The sequence below is a fragment of the Prionailurus viverrinus genome, chromosome A1 (genome assembly GCF_022837055.1).
Source record: "Prionailurus viverrinus isolate Anna chromosome A1, UM_Priviv_1.0, whole genome shotgun sequence".
NCBI classification, from domain to species: domain Eukaryota; kingdom Metazoa; phylum Chordata; class Mammalia; order Carnivora; family Felidae; genus Prionailurus; species Prionailurus viverrinus.
Genome location: NC_062561.1, coordinates 130,555,328 through 130,578,280, shown reverse-complemented (window position 1 = coordinate 130,578,280; position 22,953 = coordinate 130,555,328). Strand labels below are relative to the sequence as shown.

Here is a 22,953-nt window from a genome sequence, read left to right as displayed (position 1 = left end):
GAAAACCTGGTCTTCAATGTACAGAAGTGAGGGAGATGAGATACCAGCAAAAAGGATGAAGAAGTTGCATGAAGAAATTAAGAAAAATCAGTAACACAGAGTTCGGAAAGGTGAGTGAAGAATGCATTTCAGAAAAGAGAGAGTAAATCAACAGCATCAACTGTTGTTAATGTATCAGGTAAACTAAGAGCAATGCCTAAATGTCAAAGTGAGATTGACATTTTTTTTAAGATGACAGAAGTAACAGCCTTCCAATGGTGATGAAAATAATTCAGGAGAGAAGATGAAGTGGTAAGTTTGGGCAGGTGAAAAGGGAATAGGATCTAGTATATACGTGGAGAAAAACGGCCTAAAACAGAACAGAAAGTTGATTCATGGAAAAATATGGAAGAGAGTTACACATGCAGATACTGGTACTTGGGTACATGTAGTACACTTGCAGAAGCTCTTTACTGGAAGTGCCTGGGTGGCTGAGTCGGTTGGGCATCTGAATCTTGATTTCGGCTCAGGTCCTGATCTTAGGGTCGTGGGAGCCTGGGCATGGAGCCTAACATTCTCTCTCTCCCTCTTCCCCTCCCCCACTCATGCACAGGCACACACATGTGCTCTCTCTCTCTCTCTCTCAAAAAAAGTTATTTTCTGAATGCTTGTATTTCTCAGTGGTGAAATGGCAAGCAAGGTCATCGGCTTAGAGTATGGGTGAGTAAATAAACACTAAGGATTTTATGACAAAAGTGGGCCAGGAAAGAGTGAATGGACTAGAGATATGATTGCTCATTCAAAAAAAAAAAAAGCAACCATGAATTTAAATTGTGGTCAGTCAGCACAAATGTCATTTTCTCCCCCTCCAGTCAATTTCAGACAATCAAGAAAGGACAAAGAGGTATAAAATATACATGAGGGAGAGGGAATGATCTGCCAATCAACAGAGGGGGTAAGGAAGCTGAAGATATACAAACGAGGCAGTGCTTATAAAAAAGTTAAGTAAGGACATGAAGGGAATAAGGAACAAAAACAATAAGGAACAATAAAAAAAAAAGTAGTAGGATTATAAATCCTGGTGGGGTCAAAAGATTAGCGAAATCAGGATATTAGAAGGAAGGAATATGCTGGAAAGACTTCACTGGTAAGTGAAAAAACGGTACATGCCTAAAGCGGAGATTATGGAGATATTGCAGGGAGATAGTTCTATAGGTATATAGTAAGTGGGCTAAGGCCAAGAGCAAGATCACTGAAAGGAAGCGAAGAAGTTCAAAGAACTGAGAGGCCAGGGTACTGGAGGGATCACCTATACGTGAATGCTGCAATTACAAAGAAATATGATTGGAATCAGATAGGAGACAGTAACAGTGAATCAGAAGCAAAAATCTTTATGACATTAGGAAAGTTGGCAAAGTCTTAGGTTCCTATCTTAGGAAACCAAGTATATGGGTGTTTCCATTAACGAAGGTAAGGAATAGAGGAAACACAGAAATATGGTGACAAAGGGCAATGGATTCCATTTTTAATGAGTTTAATTTGAAATACTGGCAGGAAGTCCACGTGATAATATACAGATGTAAGACCTGAAACTGAAAAGATATGGTCTCAAAAGACATTTTTAAAAAATTTTATCTTAAAAATTTTAGTTGTTATGAAAAATTACAAACACATACAACACATTTATAAACACCAAATGCCCTTCATTCAGTTTCATTAATGTAGAACACATGGTCAATCCTACTGCCATTCCTCCCACCACCACAAATGGATTATTTCGAAGCAAATCTGAGATATCAATCATCCATATTTACTGCAGCATTTAGAGATAACAATTTTATAGGTTTTTCATACTCTCCTTTTTTAAAAGAAATCCATTCTAATGTATTTATTTTTCTTCTCTTCCCAGATGTTTTAGTATAGCTGGAAGGGTTTTAAATAAAATGAATCCCATGCACAGATCTGTTTTAAAGTAATTAAGGAGAAAGGATCATGAAAGAAACCAAAACAAATCATCTTTACCATAGTTCAAGTTTAAACTCCACGTCCCGAATATGTCTTTATGCCTGGTTTTAAGTTGTGCTTACTATGATTTCTCTAAATCCAAGACACACAATATACTTACATGCACACCTACACACATAATAGTCAACTTCCAGCAACCTTCAATTCTGGTAACAAAGACAGCCAACTTCAAGACTAGGATTTCCTTACTTATCCTCTATCAATATCCTCTCTCACACTGCAGTGTTGTTTTTCACAAATGCTAAATTAATTTGTTCTCTATTTTGAAAGGTCAAGAATGAGTGTTAAGAGCAGAAAAGAATATATGCAAATATTTTAGGTGATATAGGTCATGGAAAGAACTATAAAAGGACATAAAAGCAGATCACACCTTAGATTAGGCAAATAATTTCTTAGAACAACAAAAGCACAAGCAACAAAAGATGAATAAACCGGACTTCATCAAAATTAACAACTCCTGGGGCCGTTTCATTTTGTTGATGGTTTCCTTTGCTGTACAGAAGCTTTTTAATGTAGTCTCACTTATTTTTGCATTTATTGCCTAAAAGGGTTATTATGACATGTAAGTTCTAGCTCAATTAAAAAAAAGAAAAGTAGATCACAGTAACTAGGGAAAACGCAGAGAAATAGAAGAAGACCAATGATAAAACACTGGGAAACACCAATATTTAAGAGGGAGACAAAGAACAAAAACATAGAAAAGAGATTAAGAAGAATAGATCAAGAAGTAAGAAGAAAACTCAGATAACGTAGTACAATCAAGTCCAGGAAAACAATTTTAAAAAGGAGGAGTTGGGGGCGCCTGGGTGGCTCAGTCAGTTGAGCTTCTGATTTTGGCTCAGGTCATGATCTCATGCTCTGTGAGTTCAAGCCCCACGTCAGGCTCTGTGCTGACAGCTCAGAGCCTGGAGCCTGCTTCACATTCTGTGTCTCCCTCTCTCTCTGACCCTCCCCCATTCATGCTCTGTCTCTCTCTGTCTCAAAAATAAATAAACATTAAAAAATAATGAAAAAATAATAAAAAAATAAAAAGTAGGAGTTGACAAAAAGTACTACAATTGACAAAAAATATGAAAAATGCTCACCTTTACTAGTAACAATGCAAATTTAAATAAAACTCCTCCCTGTTGTCTATGAAGTTTTTTTAAAAAAACTTTACTGAGATATAATTTACATAATATACCATGTATCTATTTAAAGTATACAATATAATGGTTTTTAGCATTTGTAATATTTTAATCACTTCAAAAAGACACCTCCTATACTGTCGCCATCACTTCCCCATTCTTCCAACAACCCCCTCCCCATAATAAGCAACCACTAATCTACTTTCTGTCTCTATAGATTTCCCATTCTAGACATTTCATATAAATGAAATCATATAATGTGGTCCTTTGGACTGGCAACTTTCACTAAGCATGAAGGTTTTTTTTCTTTTTTTTTTTAATGTTTATTTTCAGAGAGAGAGCGCAAGCAGGTGAGGGGCAGAGAGAGGAAGAGAGAGAGAGAATCCCAAGCAAGCTTCCCATGTCAGGGCAGAGCCTGATGAGGGACTCAATCTCACAAATCGTGAGACTATGACTTGAGCCAAGATCAAAAGTTGAACGCTTAACCAACTGAGCCACCCAGCCATCCCAAGCATAATGTTTTCAACGTCTTGTCTATGTTGGAATATACCATTATACGAATAAACCACAATTTGTTTTTCATCATTTGATGGCCACTGGGGTTTTTACCTTTTGGCTATTATGAATAATGTTATAAAGATTAATGTACATGTTGTCATATAGACAGATATTTCCCGTTCTGTGGGGTATATTCCTAGACTATAGCATTTTTTGTTTTATTTTTTAAAGACTTTGTGTGTGTGTGTGTGTGTGTGTGTGAGAGAGAGAGAGAGAGAGAGCGAGAGAGAGAGAGAGAGAGAGAGAGAAAGAGAGCACACAAGTGCTTGGGGGGGGGGGAGGGGAGGAGGAAGGAGAAGAAGAGAATCTTAAACAGGCTCCACCAGTGCAGAGTCAAACCGAATACAGGGCTTGATCTCACGACCATGAGATCATGACCTGAGCCCAAATCAAGAATCACATGCTTAACCAACTGAGCCACCCAGGCACCCAAGACTTATTCTTTTTTTTTTAGAGCAGCCTGAGGTACACAGCAAAATTAAGCAGAAGATAGGATTTTCAAAATACTCTGTGCCCTCACATATGCACAACCTAACTCATCATCAACATCCCCTGCCAGGGTAGCACATTTGGTATAACTGATATCTGCAATGACACAACACCCAAAGCCCATTATGATTCACTTTTGGTGTACAATCTATAGGTTTGAACAAGTGTATACTGACATGTATCCACCATTATAGTACCATACTCAGTATTTTCACTGCCCTAAACATCCTAACTTCTGACTACTCATCCGTCCCCCCACTCATAACCCATAAAACCCTGAAAAGGTTTTTAAAAACCTAAATTATCGAGGATGTAAGCTCATGGCTAATCTAATTCATTGTTGGTGTCAAGTTCATTAAGTTCATAACTCACTCAGTCAATACTCAATGAATGCCTGCTATGTGCCACGTACTATACCTGACGCTAAATTTCTAATAGAGAATCACAAAGACCTGTATACTTACAAAGGGTGACAAATTTTATTACGAAAAAATAAAGTGTACTGAGAAAGAATAAGAAGAGAGATCAAATTTTGATTATGAGAGTTACAAAAGACCCCTTTGAAAAATGCAGAAATAATGTTTAAGATGAAAACGAAAAGCCACAATTAAGCAGAGTGGGGGACAAAACATCTGAGGTGAAGGGAACACTTTGTGCAAAAGCTCTGAGGTAAGAAAAGTCACTAAATGAAAGCCAGTGAGGCTCAACAATGGGAGCAAGGAGGTAAGTGGATAAGGTGACACATGAAAGGTAAGAGCCTGATCACATAAAGCCTTGAAAGGTCATGTTAAGGATCACCTGATCCATGTTCTCCAAAATCCTGACCTACTGATAATCTTTCCTTGCTCTTTATTTTCAGCCTCTTCTCATCCCTCTAGCTTCTTCCTTTCAACAAATATGCTGATGTGATTTCTCTCCATTAATAAAAGAACAAATTATTAAGTGGCATAGCCGTGCATCTTCCACTTCCTCTATATGAATGAAAGCTCCATGTGGAGACATATTTTTGATCTTCCTCCCCACCCCATTGTTTTATACTCAAAAACTAGTACATTGCCTAAAATACTCAAAACCTATTGGTTGAATGAACAAATAAACAATACACATACTTTCACCCAACCACCCTTCCAGGCAAAAGCTGATGTTTTGGACAGTAAAAGAACAAAGACGTAAGTGGCTTTAAGAGGTTCAGTTCCTTGATCTGGCCTCAAATAACGAGGCAATCTACTTAAGTGAGTTAACCAACTACAAATGAACAGAAATACAGGCAAGTAATTTCATTAACACATTTATTTCACTGTGTTCAGAGTCTGAAAAAAAAATTCCCATTTATTTAGGAGGACTGCTCAAGTTTATTAGGTTAAAAACCATAATGTTTATTTTTCAAAAACTTTTAATTAAAAACATCACCTTCTTCTCATTATCAGACATAACACGACATCTTGTTTTTCTATACTAGCTATCATAACACTAGAACTTAAATGTTTTTCATTATATGTCTGGACCTCATAAACACTTTATAAATTAAGTGTATTATCTTTTCTGGGCCATTTAACATCAAAAGAAAACATTCTACACACACAGTCCTAATTCTATAATCCAAGCTAGCAAATCTCCAAAAGGTATGTTGTACAGTGTGTGGACAAGAGTATGAAGCAAGGGGCACTTGTGCAGTTAAGAAGGTAAATGCACATTTTCTCTCTAGAAGTAAATTGTCAAGATCTTTCAAAATTAAAAATATTATTTTTAAAAATTTTCCAACACAGCAATTCTATTTCTAGAACCTTATCCTACAGATAAAGGCATCAATATGCAAAAAATGTCAAAAGTTCAAAATTATTCAATACAGTTTATTGCCTGTGTAAGAACTACAGATTGGGCACAATTTGAATTGTGTTATATTTAACCAATAATAAATTGGTTATTATTAACCAACTACACACACACACACACACACACACACACACACACACACACTACATATAGGCACGAATTCACAAATATTTGCTTGAAAATGCAAAACAAATCCATGCACACATATACAAGAACCTGGAAATACCAGTTATCTCCTGGGAGAAGACTTAGGTGGCTAGGAAGCAGCGATATAATAGACTTTCCAGTATATATCCTTTGCAGCTTAATTATTAACCACAGGACTATATGATTATTCAAAACAGGTAATTAAATAAAAAAAAAGTTGAAAGTGTACATTAAAAGCAATGACACATACCTCTTCACACTGAAGATGAACACAAATCAATTTTTTTCCAGAATGTCAAAATTAAATAGAGCAGTGAGAGAAGAGCAGAGCTAGAAGTTCATTTAATCATTGGTTCAAAAAATAGATAATTTACTAAGCATGAACAAGCATTGTCCCAGGCACCAAGGATACAATGCAACTTGAGTCTGACCAAAGACAAGTAAACAAACATAATCCCATGAGTGTTTTTATGAGTAAACAGAAGGGACTGGGAGACCACAAAGCAGGGGACCTATCCTAGTATATGAATCAAGGAAGAACGGAATGTTTAATAGAAACAAAAAAGAGCAACAGCAGTGGATTCAGTAGGCAGAAGTGTAGTATTCTAATAAGAGTTCAGTGTGTCTGGAATGCCTCAAGTAAGTTGCAAAAAATCAGACTGGAGAGGGAGGTGATTGTTCAGGGTCTAGAGTAAACTATACTAAAGTTGGGCTTTAGCCAAAGGGCAACAGACACACAGCGTGTGACAGAAAGTTTTAAGCAACAGAAAGTTTTAAGCAAGTGATCGGGGGCCAAATTTGTAGGTTTGAAAGGTTACTCTGAAACAGTAATCAACCAAAGGTGGAGATAACTATTAGAAATTTGTTGTGATGGCTCAGGCAAGACATAATGCAAGCCTCACAAAGTTATAGTGGAAGGATGGAAAAAGTATATGGATTGAAGAGGTACCTGAGCTGTTATATATTAAGAGAACCTGATGATAGGACATGACATTGGGAAACACCAAGGAGTGTAGGAAGACATCTAGGATTTTGAGTTGGGCAGTGGGTGATGGGTTCAATTTTGGACATGATGAATTTGGACATGTATGTATGAGACAGCCATGTGGAGATATTTATTAATCCATTAGATACACAAAGAATCTGTAGCCAGCCAGGGCTGAGGAGAAGCATTTAGTCCACCCAGAGTGAGATTACTGTGTGAGAAGTACTACAAAGCTAGGATCAAGCCCTGAAGAACATCAACATTTAGAAAACGAAGAAGGGCGTCTGCGCACTTCAGTCTGACTCTTGGTTTTGGCTCAGGTCATGACCTTATGGTCTGTGAGAAGGAGCCTCACATTGGGCTCCAAGGTGAGCGTGGAGCCTGCTTGAGATTGTCTCTCTCTCCATCTGCCCCTCTCCTCTGCTTGCACTTGCTCTAAAATAAACTTTCTAAAAAGTTAATTAAAAAAAAAAAAAGAAAATGAATGGGGCGCCTGGGTGGCTCAGTCAGTTAAGCGGCCGACTTCGGCTCAGGTCATGATCTCACAGTCCGTGAGTTCAAGCCCGGCGTCGGGCTCTGTGCTGACAGCTCAGAGCCTGGAGCCTGCTTCACATTCTGTGTCTCCCTCTCTCTCTGACCCTCCCCCATTCATGCTCTGTCTCTATCTCAAAAATAAATAAACATAAAAAAAAAAAAAAAGGAAATGGGGCGCCTGGGTGGCGCAGTCGGTTAAGCGTCCAACTTCAGCCAGGTCACGATCTCGCGGTCCGTGAGTTTGAGCCCCGCGTCAGGCTCTGGGCTGATGGCTCAGAGCCTGGAGCCTGTTTCCGATGCTGTGTCTCCCTCTCTCTCTGCCCCTCCCCCGTTCATGCTCTGTCTCTCTCTGTCCCAAAAATAAATAAAAAACGTTGAAAAAATTAAAAAAATAAAAAAATAAAAAAAGGAAAATGAAGAGAGAAAGAAGCACCTACAAAGATTGAGAAGTAAGAGTATAAGGGGTAGGAAGGAAACAAAAAAATGTATTTACTTTTAACTTAGTTAAGGAATGGCTCTTAATGAAACCCAAAAGAGTATGTAAGGTTAAAAGCAATGAATTGTTCTTAATAAAAGTGTACCCTCCTCAAAAAAAGGTATACCCCAAAAATCAAACCAAGAAAATACTCACATTTAGGGTCATGTTGTAACCAACTCTCAATATCAGCTTTGGGTGGCAGGGAGTGGAAAATGTAAAAATTCAACCCATACATTACCCCAAAAACAATTTCAAACAACAATTTTATAAAAAATAAAGATCACTGAACCTAGACAAGCCCCCAAATCCATCAATTATGCCAACGGACTCCTAGCAAGTTGCTATAATCTCTTGTATTTTCCTGACAATATAGCTGCTCATCTAATAAGAAACATTCTTTCAAATGAAGTACATGCTCTTGTCTAAAATTCTGAAAGTCATGAGAACAAGGACGGCTGAAACTCATGCAATGGCAAAGAGTCTGGCAAAAGCCAAAATTTCGTTTTCAAAAAAAAATCATAAAACCACCGAGCACCTGCACTGAGTGCAACAGCGATTTAACAGTTGGCTATAACTGACACAGTAGTCTTTACTAGGGAGAAGTCCTATTTCTATTCCCTCAAAGGCATCAGATGAAGGAACACAAATGGTCATGCAGCAGATGCTAGATGGATTAATAAAAAACACCTGAAGGCAATCTACACCACAGAAAAATGAAAGCATTTTTAAATTAATGACTTCCAATGCCTGGAACATCCATAGTACACAAAGAACTCTTACAGAATTAGTGTAGAGGACTTTAGAGGCAGACGACCTATGCTCTAATCTCCTATTTGCTACTTACTTTATGTATGACCTTATTCCTTTTTTTATGTTTATTTATTTTAGGAGACAGTGAGAGAGTGAGAGAGTAAGAGAGTGAGAGAGAGAGAGAGACTGCAAGCATACACACTAGCATGTGCGCACGCACGAGCAAGGGAGGGGCAGAGAGAAGCAGAGACAGAATCCCAAGCAGGCTCCACACCATCAGCGCAGAGCCTGATGTGGGACTCAAACTCACTAAGTGCAAGATCATGACCTGAGCGGAGATTGAGTCAGACACTTAACCAACTGAGCCACCCGGGCATCCCTATGTATGACCCTAGACAAGTTAATTTCCTTAATGTAAAAATATCAGCACATTTTGACCAACAGCAGTATTTTATCAGTTGTCTGTGATTAAATTCTTAAAACTTAACCTCACTAACTAGGGCCTCTAATTTGCTCTCCATTCCTAAAACTCATGTATAGGTAAGTCACTATATCCGTTTCTCTTTAATCCATAGTAAACTAAAATAATAACCCTTCCCCCCTCAAAAGTTTAATGCTGTTTGCACTCCAACTCACTTTCCATGAGATGAGACATTAGACCTCATGTATTTATCCTACAAGAGGAATTCCCTATTTTATAAATAGAACAGTGTTTAAATTATTTAAGTTCAACCCTGGCTCCCCTCAAGAATGAAGCTCTAGCTCTAGACACACCGCTTGGACATTTGTCACAGCATATGAACTTAAACTCACAATGTCCATGGGTCAAGCATATCTGAATTCTCCCACTGCACTACAGCTCATTTTAAAAATTGTGTTAGCAAACCATCAATCTCTCACATTGGCCAACAGATGAAGTGTAACAAAAATAAAAAGCAAAAGTTAACCTTAAATGCAACCCTAAAGGGTTGACCCTCATTCTTAACCTTTTTTAGAGCAGTTTTAGGGTGATAGCAAAATTGAACAGAAAGGTACAGATTCTCCGTGTACCCCTGTTCCCACATACCCACACCCTCCCAAATCATCAACAGCCCACACTGGGTACACTTGTTACAATGGATGAACCTACACTGACACATCAATAATACTCAAAGTTCGTAATTTTATATTAGGGTTTGTTCTTGGTGTCATGTGTTCTGTGGGTTTTGACCAATGTATAACATGTATCTACCATTATAGTATCACAGAGAATGATTCCACTGCCCTAAAAATCCAATAGGCCCTATTTATCCCTCAGTTATTTCTCTTTAAGTCCTAAACTGCAATAGCAGTTAAGAGATTTTTTTTTTCATGTTTATTTTATTTGAGGGAGGGAGGGAGGGACAGAGTGAATGAGAGGGGGAGGGACAAAGAGAGAGGGAACAGAGGATCCGAAGCAGGCTCCATGCTGACAGCACAGAGCCCCATGTGGGGCTTGAAATCACAAACCCTGAGATCATGACCTGATTCTAAGTGAGACGCTCAAATGACTGAGCCACCCAAGCACCCCGCAGTTAAGAGATTCTAAATGCTGAAATGACATTCAGAATATCGAGGATGAAAAGTAAGGCAAAAGCCAGAGCAGAAAAAAATAGGGCAAAAATAAGAGCAAAGGAAAAGTAAAGGAGAGCAGCTGCCTTTCGAGAATCAAAACCCTTCATCCATTAAAGAGCAGAAGCCAGATCCTTTAAGTGTTGTTTTTCCTTCCCATTCCCTTCCAGGAATTCTAAGAGGGTTTTGACTAATATACTATAACTGAGTCTTCTTAAGTAGGCAAAGCAGTTAGTTATAGCTTAAGTAAATTCCTGCTCTACATATAAACATTTATTGGAAGTGACTCATACCTTAGACTCATTTTAAAGATACTAGCTGCAAAAACTATAAACAGCCTGATTTGGATGCTCTCTTTGATATTAAATTGTACACAAGCTCTACAGTCCTCTACAAAATATTCATGAATAGGATTAGCTTGATTAAACAGAAGTGAAGAGATTTTATAACCTACACTCAGACTTTCCAAATGTTAAGTCCATTCCTTTCAACACATATGTTCTTTACTCAGCACAAGTGATATACCACCATATAACATCAATTCTTTTTGCAGGCTGCTAGATTTCATCTGTTCCTTAATCATTGCTCACCCTCCTAGAATGATGCAATCTTACCCTCGCTAGCTCTCATTTTCAGTATTACTCTACCTCTAATCTATCACTAATCACAAGCTAACTCCTATTACGGCTCTTAGGAGATTAAGTCCTACCGTAGTTTCCAAGTGTCCTAGAAATTAATTCCAAGAAGCATTACCTTACCTTTGTTTCCAAGTCTTTAATAAAGTGCCCCAGATTACTTGTCCTTCCTTATTTTCCTCATCTATCACCCTCCCTTCTGCCTGTTTTAAATGCCTTTACCTCACAGCCCTCCACTTCCAGCTCAAGAACTTCTCACATGCTGCACATTACATGCCTGGAATGCCTCCTTCTCCCCATGGCAATCTACTGGTCATCTTCTTCCCACCATTTAAACTTCACTCTCCATGAAATTTTGTCAGATCATCATTAGGAAATGCTACTTTTGCTAAAATAACAGATCACAACCCTGGATGCACACTGAAATCACCTGTATGTGTGAAGTTAAGTTTCATCAACGTTAGGAGGTGTTTTAAAATAAAATACTGATTCTCAGGCTCCATATCAAACCAGTTAAAACAGAATCTCTATGCAAAGGGCCAGGATAATGGTGTTGATGGTTGGGGGTTTGTTTTTTATGTTTGGCTGTTTTTAATTTCAATGTCCCAAGGTGAATTCTGTGAGTAGCCAAGGTTGTGACACCACTATGCAGAGTCTACCCAGTTTAGAAACAGCTCCCACAACCACATTTATCCAATGGGTTAAGTATATGTAAATCTATCACATCCCACCCCACTAAAATACCCTTACCACATTGTCCTGACCAATGTATATAGTATAAATATATGAAATTGCCCTTCATAAGCCTTAAACACTTCCCAGTAATTTATACACTCTGGGCATAGAGTTCCTCTTCAATAAAATGGGTAAAATACTATCTGCCTTGCAGGGCTGTCATAAAAATCAAGCAAGATACTGGATATTAACACATTTAGGAAAGCAACTGACTTTATAAAGGGTGCAAATGTTAAAACCCTTCAGATATCAAAAGTGACACCTGGATTCAATTTTTAAGAAACAAACAGAATTCACATGGCAGTATGGAAGATACAAGGTATCTGGATGACACTGATAGCCGCTGAATGAGAGTTATAATCAAAAAGGAGTCTTTGTACAGTGTAGACACTCAGCTTATCCTGTCGTTTCTTTAAAAATTTTTATGTAAGTGAAATCTGGTTAAAATTAATAGCAAAACCAATAAAAAATCTGGAGAAGTAAGTCTCTGAAATTAAGTAAAATACACAGCTCAGGGAGGTATCTGATTCTCATAGTCCCCTGGCCACACTGTGTAGGGAGGTTACTTCCAAATTACATATAAGCACTAGCAGCTGCTCCATCAGTTTTCATGCTCTTGTTCCCTAATCTCTGTGTTTATAATCACCCCAATCCAGAATTCCAAACTCAGTGGCTCCTCCACCAGAAATTTAAAACTGAATAAATCTTATTCCTTTAGATATCAAAACAAAAGTAAAAAGTCATAAAGTTGAAACTCAGATGGGTATTAGAGAACAGAAAATAGGCCAGTAATGACAAATAATGCCAATTTCAATAAAGTGACAGGAGCTACCAAGACTGGTGGAACTTTATTAAGAATTCTGAGGATCAATATGAACTTACCAGGAAAGCACACCATAAGGGATAATGGATATTAGTCTTGCCCAGAGGAGGTGAAAGGGATAACATATATGACATCTATTTTCCACCAGACTCATAACTCAGAATCCAAATAAAGAGCCTAAACCTAAAAAGGGAAGTGGTAATAATGTACACGCAGAACAGCATACTTCTATCAGTCCTAATCACACCATACATCAATCATTTATTTACTGTTTTTGAAGGCAGGAACTGTGTATTTTTTGTATCTCCAACACCTATCAGAATACCTGATACATAATGAGCTATTAATAAAAATGTATTTGATAAATCAGTAGGAAAAGAGAAAACTATGAGACACACTGTTTTGTGATATGACATAATCACTCACAGTCTACATACTGAAACATTCTCACACTCTAGTAAATGCCCACCTGAACTACAAGCTTGGTTGTAGCGGATAATGAGAAAAACAAGTAGCACCAAACTGAGAGCGCCCAAGGACTAGATTTATAAGCACAACTTTAAAAAGGGACACCTCCCCACTCATTTTACTCCCAGTTACAAAAAGTTAACCTAAGGTTAACCAACAATGAAACGATATTGTATTTTGAGGAGGTTTTGTTTTTGTTTTGTTTTTTTTTAATGTGTATTTTTGAGAGAGACACACAGAGACTGAGAGCGAAGCAGGGAGGGACAGAGCGGGAGACACAAAATCTGAAGCAGGCTCCAGGCTCAGAGCTGTCAGCACAGAACTAGACGCAGGCCTCAAACCCACAAACCATGAGATCATGACCTGAGCCAAAGTTGGACGTTTAACTGACTGAGCCACCAGGCACCCCTGGAGGAGGTTTTTAAAGACAAATCCCAATGACCATGAACTTGAATTTATTTAACTCTCCATATAAGTACAAGGCACAGTAGCCACTGCATGTAATCAAGAGCTTGACTGTTTAACATGGTGAGGTTCTAACTTCTATTTTCACTTAGGCACGATAATACCATTTTTATTACTTTAATCAAAAGAGGTAGTATGTGATAGGAGGGTAACCTATAACCTATATTTACTCCACAGCTAGACCAGAAGAGTGAAAATTAATTGTACTCAAGGCTTAAGAATTGTACCTATTCTTAAACTCAGAAGAATGATCTCAAAACAAATAAACTCCTTAAAAGATTATTTTAGGTTACAGGGCAGAGGTTTTAAAAGCAAAATAGATGGCTGAATCCAAGAATTAAGCTTTGCAAAAGATTAACGTAATATAGGGGTGTCTGGGTGGCTCAGTCGATTGGGCATCTGACTTCGACTCAGGTCATGATCTCACAGTTTGTGGGTTTGAGCCCTGCATCAGGCTCTGTGCTGACAGCTGGAAGTCTGAGGCCTGCTTTGTGGAGTCTGTGTCTCCCTCTCTCTCTGTTCCTCCCCAACTTGTCCTCTGTCTTTCTCTCTCTCAAAAATAAGTAAGCATTAAAAAATATTAAAAAAACAAAGTAACTTAATATTAATGACAAGTACACTTGTGCCTAGGAAGAATGGATCTGGATGATCTCTCAAGGAACCCCACTCTGGATTTTCCACTCATGCCTCCTTCCCTATTGAAACAAGACAAATGCTTAACTGACTCTTTGCTATTTTCTAGACTTTAAAAAAATTATATCATATAAAACAAGTTGACACATAAGTTTTCCCCGGGGTCCCAAAATTTTTGTCATAAGAATCAAGTGACTAAGCAATGAACCTGGGATTCTGTAGTAATTCTTGAAGCAACAAGTGACTAACTACTGAAAGGGATTTCAAAGCCTTAGAGCGATGAATTTTCATCCTTATAGTCAATAAAATATCAGAATTCAATCTAATCTCACCAATTCGGAAAGTTTAATTCAATGTAAGTTTTCTGAGCCTCTCTGGTAATAGTAGAAAAAAATTTACTTACTACAGGGGCTTTTAACATCTCAAAAAAAAAAAAAAAAACCCCACCAAAGTACAAAGTATACAACTTCCTACCATTATCCAAAAACATCTGTCCCACTAAAAAGAAAAGCAGGAATGAAAGAACCGAGGGTTTGGTTCAGGCTATGTCCCTAATCAATTAACATGTGATCTTGGCCAAAAAAAAAAAAAAAAAAACCCAACCTTAGATTCTATGCCTATAAAACGATAAATCTACCAACTTCCACACTGCTTATTACATCATAGGGTTTCTAGTGAAGATCCAATTAGATAACCTGTTTGGAAAACTATGAAGGCCTAACAGACACATATATGGAACTATTATCATGCTAATTACCATGTAAAAGGAAACTATTAATCCGCAAATTCCCCCATTCCACCCACTCCACAGAGCCACAAAATTGTACCTAAAGAACAACCATATTGCTGTGTTGTTCATCTTTATTACCTACCTTCACACAGTCCATTCTCCAAAAGTCTATATAATGACATGTAAAGATGAACTAGCAGAAGAATAAATGTGGCAAAGTAGATAACAAGAATTAGGCCATTTAAAATCTTTCCTAAATAAAGAGTGCCTGCCCTAAACTCCATGATTCCCAACAAATCCTCTGAAATCTTTAATTTCATGATTTCAGATGCTTAATTAAAGCATTCTTTTCCTTAACATTTAATTAAGACACAGGAATATTTTTCATCTTTGTGACTTTCTATTTACTATACCATCATCACTTTTTACCAGATCATTCCAACTGGGCTTAACACTGCTCCCTAGTGCTTTTCCTATGACTGAGAAGCAATTTCCGACATATCCTTATTGGGCTGCAGAAAGCTGTGTATGGTTCCTAAATAACTGAATTCTCCCTTAACTGTCACAGTTCTCAGTTCTTGACAGATAGTCTGGTTTCTATGCTATGCAAGACAGGTGCCTGGCTGCCACTATAAGTTGTATGAATATAGCTAGACAAGTCACTTGTGGTGACTTGGGACTCTGCTTCCATATTTATAAAAGTGATAACTACATTAACTTTAAGGATCTTTCAGGTTGATCTTTCTCTTCAGATCAAATACATTAATGCTGTGACTAAGGGACCCCCAGAGAACAATCCTTCCTTCATAGTTGCAGCTTCCAAATATTCAAAACATTTCTCGTTTCTGCCCTAGTCCTCAAAGGATAATCACAGCTACTGTCAAAGAGATAAGAGATATTTTAACAGCACAATTAAAACCTACAGTTTTAGAGTCACTGGATTCTAGAAAGGAATCGAATCAGAGGATAACTGAAAGCCACATACAAAAAAAATAGATTACACATGAATGTCCTATTTCGAAAAATTAGTCTAATTTCTTACCAGGTTATCTCCTGTGGCGGGGATCAATCTCAGTACACCTAACTTCTGTCATTTTTAACTTAAAATACCAGAAATGTCAAATTAGCTTTAGTACATCACTCAATTGCAGTCAATTCCGGGGATGTTGAATTAAGAGGCCTGAACAGAGTTGGGGGAGGGGAGCAGAATAGGGATGTGGTAGCAAAGGAAGAGCCTCGATGGAAGGGTTTCACTTCCAGGTAAGATTTCACCCAAATAGTTAACTTACATAATGTTTGAAAACCAGAAATCCAGTAACGAATGATCCACTCAAAAACTATATGCAAGAACCTTTGCTAGGCACATAGAGGAGATCCACAGATAAATTCAGGGAATTGAAGAGACTATTAGTAAGTATTCTAATCCAGTAACACCTGACTTTGCTTGGCATGGATTTGAGTAGCCTGCCATCCCTCAACTGGATTCTCTACAGCACCTGGTCTCCAGTGTAGTCCGAAAACACAGTATTAAAAGAAATATATCCAAACATTAATACTTAGGAAATATGCTGCCTCATGAGTGATACAGAATGACTTAGGAATTCAGAGGCTGACTACCCAGGGACTAACTCCCCATCTGGCTTTAGCAATCAGTGAAGACTTACTGGGATTAGTTTTGAGCAGGGTCTTGAAAGATAAGAATGAATCTGATTTAGTTTACCTGTTGGCCCTCAGAATATATGTTTTATTTATATATGAGCATCACTTATTGGAGAAGCATGCTCTGAAATAAGGGCAAGGATCACCATCAGGAAGCATGCAGAACATCAAGTTACCAGTTAACTGCAGTCTGCAACAGCCCTTCTTCACTCATGTGATTTCCATGGTCTCAGGCATTACATTAGTGCTCATCCAACTACAAAGTTTATTTTTGTTACAATAACCACTAGTGTTTTATAGAGATGTGCTATAGAAGTGGGAGGAAACAAAACAGCTTCTTTAAAGTGAAAAAGGAAAACATACAGGGAGTCGCCCAGATATGCCTTCTGTGAAATACCACCATCCAAGGCAAATGGCTATTCCCTTCCAGTTGTCTAATTTTACCTTCCTCCAATTCCATCTTGCATCTGATAAGCATAAATGACTATAGGTTGGGATAATACACATTGCGATGATTTCCGTTATGACCTCATGGGGAAACTGCTTTGAAATGTGACTTTAGATTATTAACACTTACATAAACACAAAGCTCTTATACATGTCTGGGTTTCAGGTAAATGCAAAAGGTAAATGTTGAAAGATTAGTAAAAGTCTCTATTCTCGAACCCTACAAGAACCAAAATTGTTTCCAGTCAAACTTTTAAACAAAAAAATTTTTACAAATAAAAATACAAAGCTTTGGAATGCCATATGACCCTTTTTAAATATATATTTCGTAGTAACACCTACCATCACAAAGGCTTAGAATGTAAAGAACTTTACACATTTTACTGCACCCTCCAATTTTAAATAATATGCAAATCCTACTTTTGTTGTAATACAGTGCACCCTCATTCATTCTAAAAAAGAAACGACAGTAACAGCACTGTTAAAGGACAGTTATTTGAAAAGAAAATACAACGAAAGCCCAACCCAAATAAAGGACACATCGCCTTCCCACTAGTGTTACTGGTAACTTCTAAAGCTCTAAGCGGTGTAATTTACCTTTTCACATACAGAGTAATGACGCTTCTGGTTGTTAAGGCAAATTATCTCAAGTAGGAGGGGAAAAAAACCCATTAGCTATATTGGGCCTACCAATATATCACACAAAGTAACAGCAAAGTCAGTCTAGCTTCACATAACTTGGTCAAACTTGCTAGAAACCAAGAGGGGGTGAATGTGAAAGCAACCTTACTACTACTGGCTAGACTAGAGAATAATAAGCCATAAATAAAGGCTTATGAGCAAAAGGGAAATAGAGTCAAGAACACCACACATCTCCATTACACATCTCTAGCTCCTTTCAATATTCGCACTGAAAGAAAATTCTACTTCTCTCTCCATGCGTGTTTTTCTCCTTTACAATATAAATTATTTCCAAGCCTGGCTGGCACCTCATTCCACACCCCAAGCCAATGACATAAAACATTTTTTCCAATTAGAACCTATAGAGAGATACATAAGCCCAAGGATTTTTTTCTTCTTTTGAATTAGGCATGTATGTTCACCTCATCTAACACTTTCCTCTTGGCTACCTCTCTAGAGAGTGTGAAAATATCAACATCCGGTGGCCCACCCCCACCCTCTCAGTAATGCATCGCAGAGCTTAGGCTCATCCCTCTCCTTCCCTTTCAGTCTCATCACCTCTGAGAAGCTCATCGAACACCACTTCCCACTGCTCCCCCCCCCCCCCCCCATATTCATGGCCGAGCACGACGTTCTCGGCATCCTTCTTCCAAGGAAAGGACTAGCAAAAAAATGAAAGGCATGCTCGAGAAGCGAAAGCCGAAGAAGCCTGCCCAGCTTCGGGGCTGGCCTTTCCCCACCCGCCTCGGACCGGTAGTCGGTTCTCTAAATCCTGAAACCAATGGTCTCCACGCTCTCCCCACCCCCAACCCCCTCAGAGATACTGCCGGAAAATGAAAAGGGCTGGGTGAAACGCGAGGCTGGGTCCTCCCTACAGAAGCCCGTTGGCCCCGGCCCCCCGGGCTGGAGTCCCCGGGGAGGATGGAGATCGCGCGAAGAGCGCCGCCCCCCCCCCCCCCCGCCAGTCCCGGGACCCTCCGCCTCACCCTCTCGAACCCCACAAATGGGCCCGCGACACCCAGGCCCTTTGCCGGCAACCCCTCCCCGCCCCCCGCACTGCAGCGGCACCCGGGGCGGACCCCACGCCGGCCTCACTCGCACACACGCCACACACAAAAGCGCCGCGGCCGCCGCCTTCCCGCCCCCACAGCCCGGCGGAGCAATCAATGAAGCGGCCGACCCCGCGTCCCCTCCGTGAAGGCTCGAATGCGGGGCCCGACCGGCAGGGGTGGCGGCGAGGCTCACCATCGCTCCGCTTGATCTCCACGTAAATCCCGATCTGTATCTTGCCGAAGTTGGCCGTTGCCATCACCTCATCTGGAGCAGCGGCGGCGGGCCGAGGGAGGGGGACGGGAGGGCGGAAAAGGCGGGGAGGGGGCGGGGTAGGTGTGGGAGGGGGAGCGGTTGCCCGCGGCCGCGCCGGCCCGGGCGACAGCGTGAACGCGAGACGGGGCCGCGAGGAGCAGCGGCGGGGAAGCAGGCGGAGGCCCCGGGCCTGCAGGCCGGCGGGAGGACGCGCACGCCGGGGCGTCGGGGTGAAGCGAGGGCCGGGGCCGTCAGGCGGCTAGGGGGAGAGTGGGAGGGCCCGCGCCGCCCGCCCAGGAGCCGACGCTGGGGAGGCGGGGCGCCGCGCGCCTGCGCAGAGCACGCCTCCCGCGTCTCTTCCTCCTTGGCCAGCCTTTCCCTGCTGCCTCCAGGCGCCCCCAGCGCAGCTTTGCTGCCGGGTGGGAGGGCGTCGGCCTTAGCTTGGCTGGCCCTGGAAGCGGAGCGCGCGCGGCGCGGTCTCCGAAGAGCCAGGATCGAGTTTGATTTCCGCGCGCGGCCTGGAAGAGGCGGGAACCCGTGTGCTAGTGCCTTCCTGTCTCTCTGGCTTCCATGACTTGGCCCCGTGGCCGGAATGAATTAAGGGCCCTGTGGTTTCTGGGCTTTCTGAGTGTATTGTAGGGCTGAGGGATGTGAATTTAGGGACCGGCCATTGACAGCACGGGCGTAAGTGTATCATCTGAGTGTCATCTGTATGGCCACGTAGAGGTGGCTGGCCCAAGTAAGGTTTCCCATCTAGTTATGGTAAAGGGGAAGAAAAACCTTTGCGGTGTCACCCACCCTAAATCAGAATGAAGATCCGCTTCTTCATGGCCTTGCCTTATAAGCTAGCTCATCGCCGTTCAAAAATAAACCCAGCCGCCTTGACTATTCCCCTTATGGTGCATCTGAAGCAGGTGTCCAGTCTCTGCTGTGGGTAGGATTCAAGACTTTATTTGCTCTGGCCAATAAAGCCAATAACTATAATTCAAGGACAGAGGGCAGACACAGAAGGTTGACTAAGGAATGTGCCTTTTCTGCAGACTCACTTGACTAGTCTGACCACATCAACGTGTGAAGAGAAAGACTCCCCACCCTGGGAGAGCACGAAGGCTATGTGGACCCGGGATAAAGAAATTGCAGCACCGCGTACAAACCTCCAACCTGTGACTTTAGCGTCTAGTGTTGGGACGTGTTATGGAGGAAAACACACTTGCCTTACTTTCTCAAGTCATTGTTAATCTCTCTGTAATAACAAAATATACAGTTTAAAACTTTTTTAACTGGAAGCTGAATATGTATGTTAAGTGCCTATGTGCATATATGCACATACCTAGAATTTTCAACCAATGTAAATAATCAGGTTAAATAGACCCTAAAGTTTCTTAAATTCATTTTAAAGTAGGAGTAATTTCTATGAAAAAATAATAATACTGGGTAGACAACTTAGAAAATAATATCTGCTTTAACATTCCAAAAATGGCATTACTGTATATCTCACTTCAGGACCTCTGTTTCAAAATAAGCTGACCAAATCAAGATTTGGTTGTTTTTTGTTCTTTGTTTTAAATAATCTTAAGAGTGGTATCTGAACTCTTTGGGTTCTGTCTAGTAGAACTCATTCTCTGATGTCTCAATGACTGAGGTGTAAAACACCTATTTATTTGCTTGCAAATGCTTTACAGAATGCAAAGGAATCAAGCTATCCAGCTTTTAAATTTAAAATTGCTTCATAAAATATGTTTTATCATGGTTGCTGACACATACCTTGTACCCTGTGGGTTATGTAATTAAGAAGTCTAAACCTTTAATCCATATACAAAGGTATTTTAAAAATAGGTACATCATCCTGCTCCATAAAAAAAAAAAAATGTATGAGACATGCCACATGTTGAATATAAAAACTTTTACTTTGTAGGTCATATCCAAAAGGCTTATGTTTTTTGGTACATCCTAGCATATGTGTTTACCAAGACTTGCATCTTGGGCTTTGTGTGAAAGTAGCCTCCTAAAGAACAGTCATAAATAAATGCAACATAGCTACGTTTCCATAAACATCCTAGATCAAGAATTCTGACTCTGGCTCAGGCATAAGCAAAATATATAACCCTAATGAGAACAGTAACTGGCACATGGTAGACACTGACATTGGTTCAATAAGTTGACTTGTTAAACTGCTCTGAATCTGTTACCTCTTAGAACAACCTGGAAAAGTATTCTCTCAACTGCAGAACGTTTTCGTGACGGTCAAATAAAATCACAAAACATGACAGTGCTTTGACATTTATAAAGTACAATACAAGTTTAAAAAAACACATAGTAAGACCATCCTATAAAAAATAAACCACTACTCTACTATGATCCTCAAGTCACTAATTAGAATTTTATGTCCAGTGATATAAAATTAAACACAGTTGGCATCGGCTCTCACCTTCATCACCTCACATTTGGCAGGAGAGCATGAGCTTTATAGATCTGTCTATACTCTTTTACCCACTCCAGTCCATCCTACCTTAACTGGCAGAGTAACTTGCTCAATAATCACTTCTGTCAAGTCATAACCTAACAGGAGTGGCTGCTGTTGACCTATTCTACCCGAGTTGATAAACTTTTTTTTAAAAAGTCCAGCGAAAGCAATCTCCTTATTATGCTTGGATTTCTTTTAAAAATTTCTCTGCCTTGGGGTCATTAGTACACACACCTTAAGAGATTATTCTAAGAAAGAGGCTCTTAAACTAGTGAGTTTTGAGGTGGCAGCCAGCACTCAACTTAGCCAGTTACCTGCTCCTTTGTTGGAAGAGCAGAGGCACAACTTGGCTCCGGTTTTAGCTCAGATTATCCGTACTTGATTACATCTTACTTGAAATGTCCCGTTCAATATTTGCATCTATACTCAGTTATTTCCACAGTTTGCAGATGTAGGATCAAATGGAGAAAACAGGTAGTGTTGGCAGAAACTGTCTTTGATTTTGGTGCTGTCCACTTTTGCCCAAAACTTTCTTGTAGACTTTTTGGTTGTCAGTGATTCTCATTCCCCTGAATGTACTCAGATTTAAATTATAATAAAACTGGTGTAACTTCACTGTAACTCATTTTAGTCCTTATGAATACATTAAAAAACACCTGGGAGATATAAATCCCAATTTTACCTGCTCTAAAATATCATCCACTCTTTTCTTCTCCACTGGATTTCTCTCCACTGCCTGCAAACATGTTCAGGCAATTGTGGGGGGGGGGGGGGGGCGGGAATCTTCTCTTGATCCTTCACTTCCTATTAAATTCCATTCTATTTTTCACTTTCCCTCCCCCGCCAAATTCTCAAATGAGTGCTCTAAATACCCACTGCCTTCATTCCCCATCACTCATTTATTTCCTAAGCCCTAAATCTGGATTCAATCCTCTACTGAATTGTATTTTTTTAAGTCAACAATTACCTTCTAATTACCTCATTCAGTGGATATTACTATCTTTATTTACCTTGAATTCTTTGAAGAATGGTCTACCTACTTTCTTCCCTACAACACCTGCGCATTCCTGCCTGTTTCTGCTCCTCTGGTAAATGACTTGCCCTTCTCTTTTCTTTCCATTTAAAGCCTTTCCATCTGGCATGGCACAGTGGAAGTCCCCTCTTCTTTATGGAGCTTTCTCTTCTCAATCTAATCTATAATGACTGTGCTATCTGGGTGATTCTCCCCTAGTCATGATCATCAGAAGGACCTGAGAAACACTTTAAACAAATACAGAGCACAAACTTTACTCTAGGGCCTTATGGTTTAAAATCTCCAGTGGGGACCTTAATGTGGCCCACTTTGTAAATCTCATCAGAAGATACTGAGGTGTAAGTGCAACTGGTTGAGATCTATTGATTATCCTCAATCCC

The 22,953-nt window shown here is 39.9% G+C and overlaps 1 protein-coding gene across 3 annotated transcripts in view; it reads right to left on the bottom strand.

Annotated features, from left to right (window-relative positions):
- The window catches only part of KIF2A (kinesin family member 2A), a 68,397-nt gene extending 48,895 nt beyond the window's left edge, over positions 1-19,502 (bottom strand). For 2 of the 3 annotated variants that reach the window (XM_047857867.1, XM_047857873.1), the window contains exon 1: positions 19,017-19,497. In XM_047857867.1, the coding sequence (XP_047713823.1) occupies positions 19,017-19,080 (64 nt within the window). In that variant the 5' untranslated portion in view covers positions 19,081-19,497. Of the gene's footprint in view, positions 1-19,016 lie in introns of all 3 variants that reach the window. The other variant, XM_047857883.1, reaches the window with a different exon arrangement.
- Between the last annotated feature and the right edge of the window lie 3,451 nt (positions 19,503-22,953).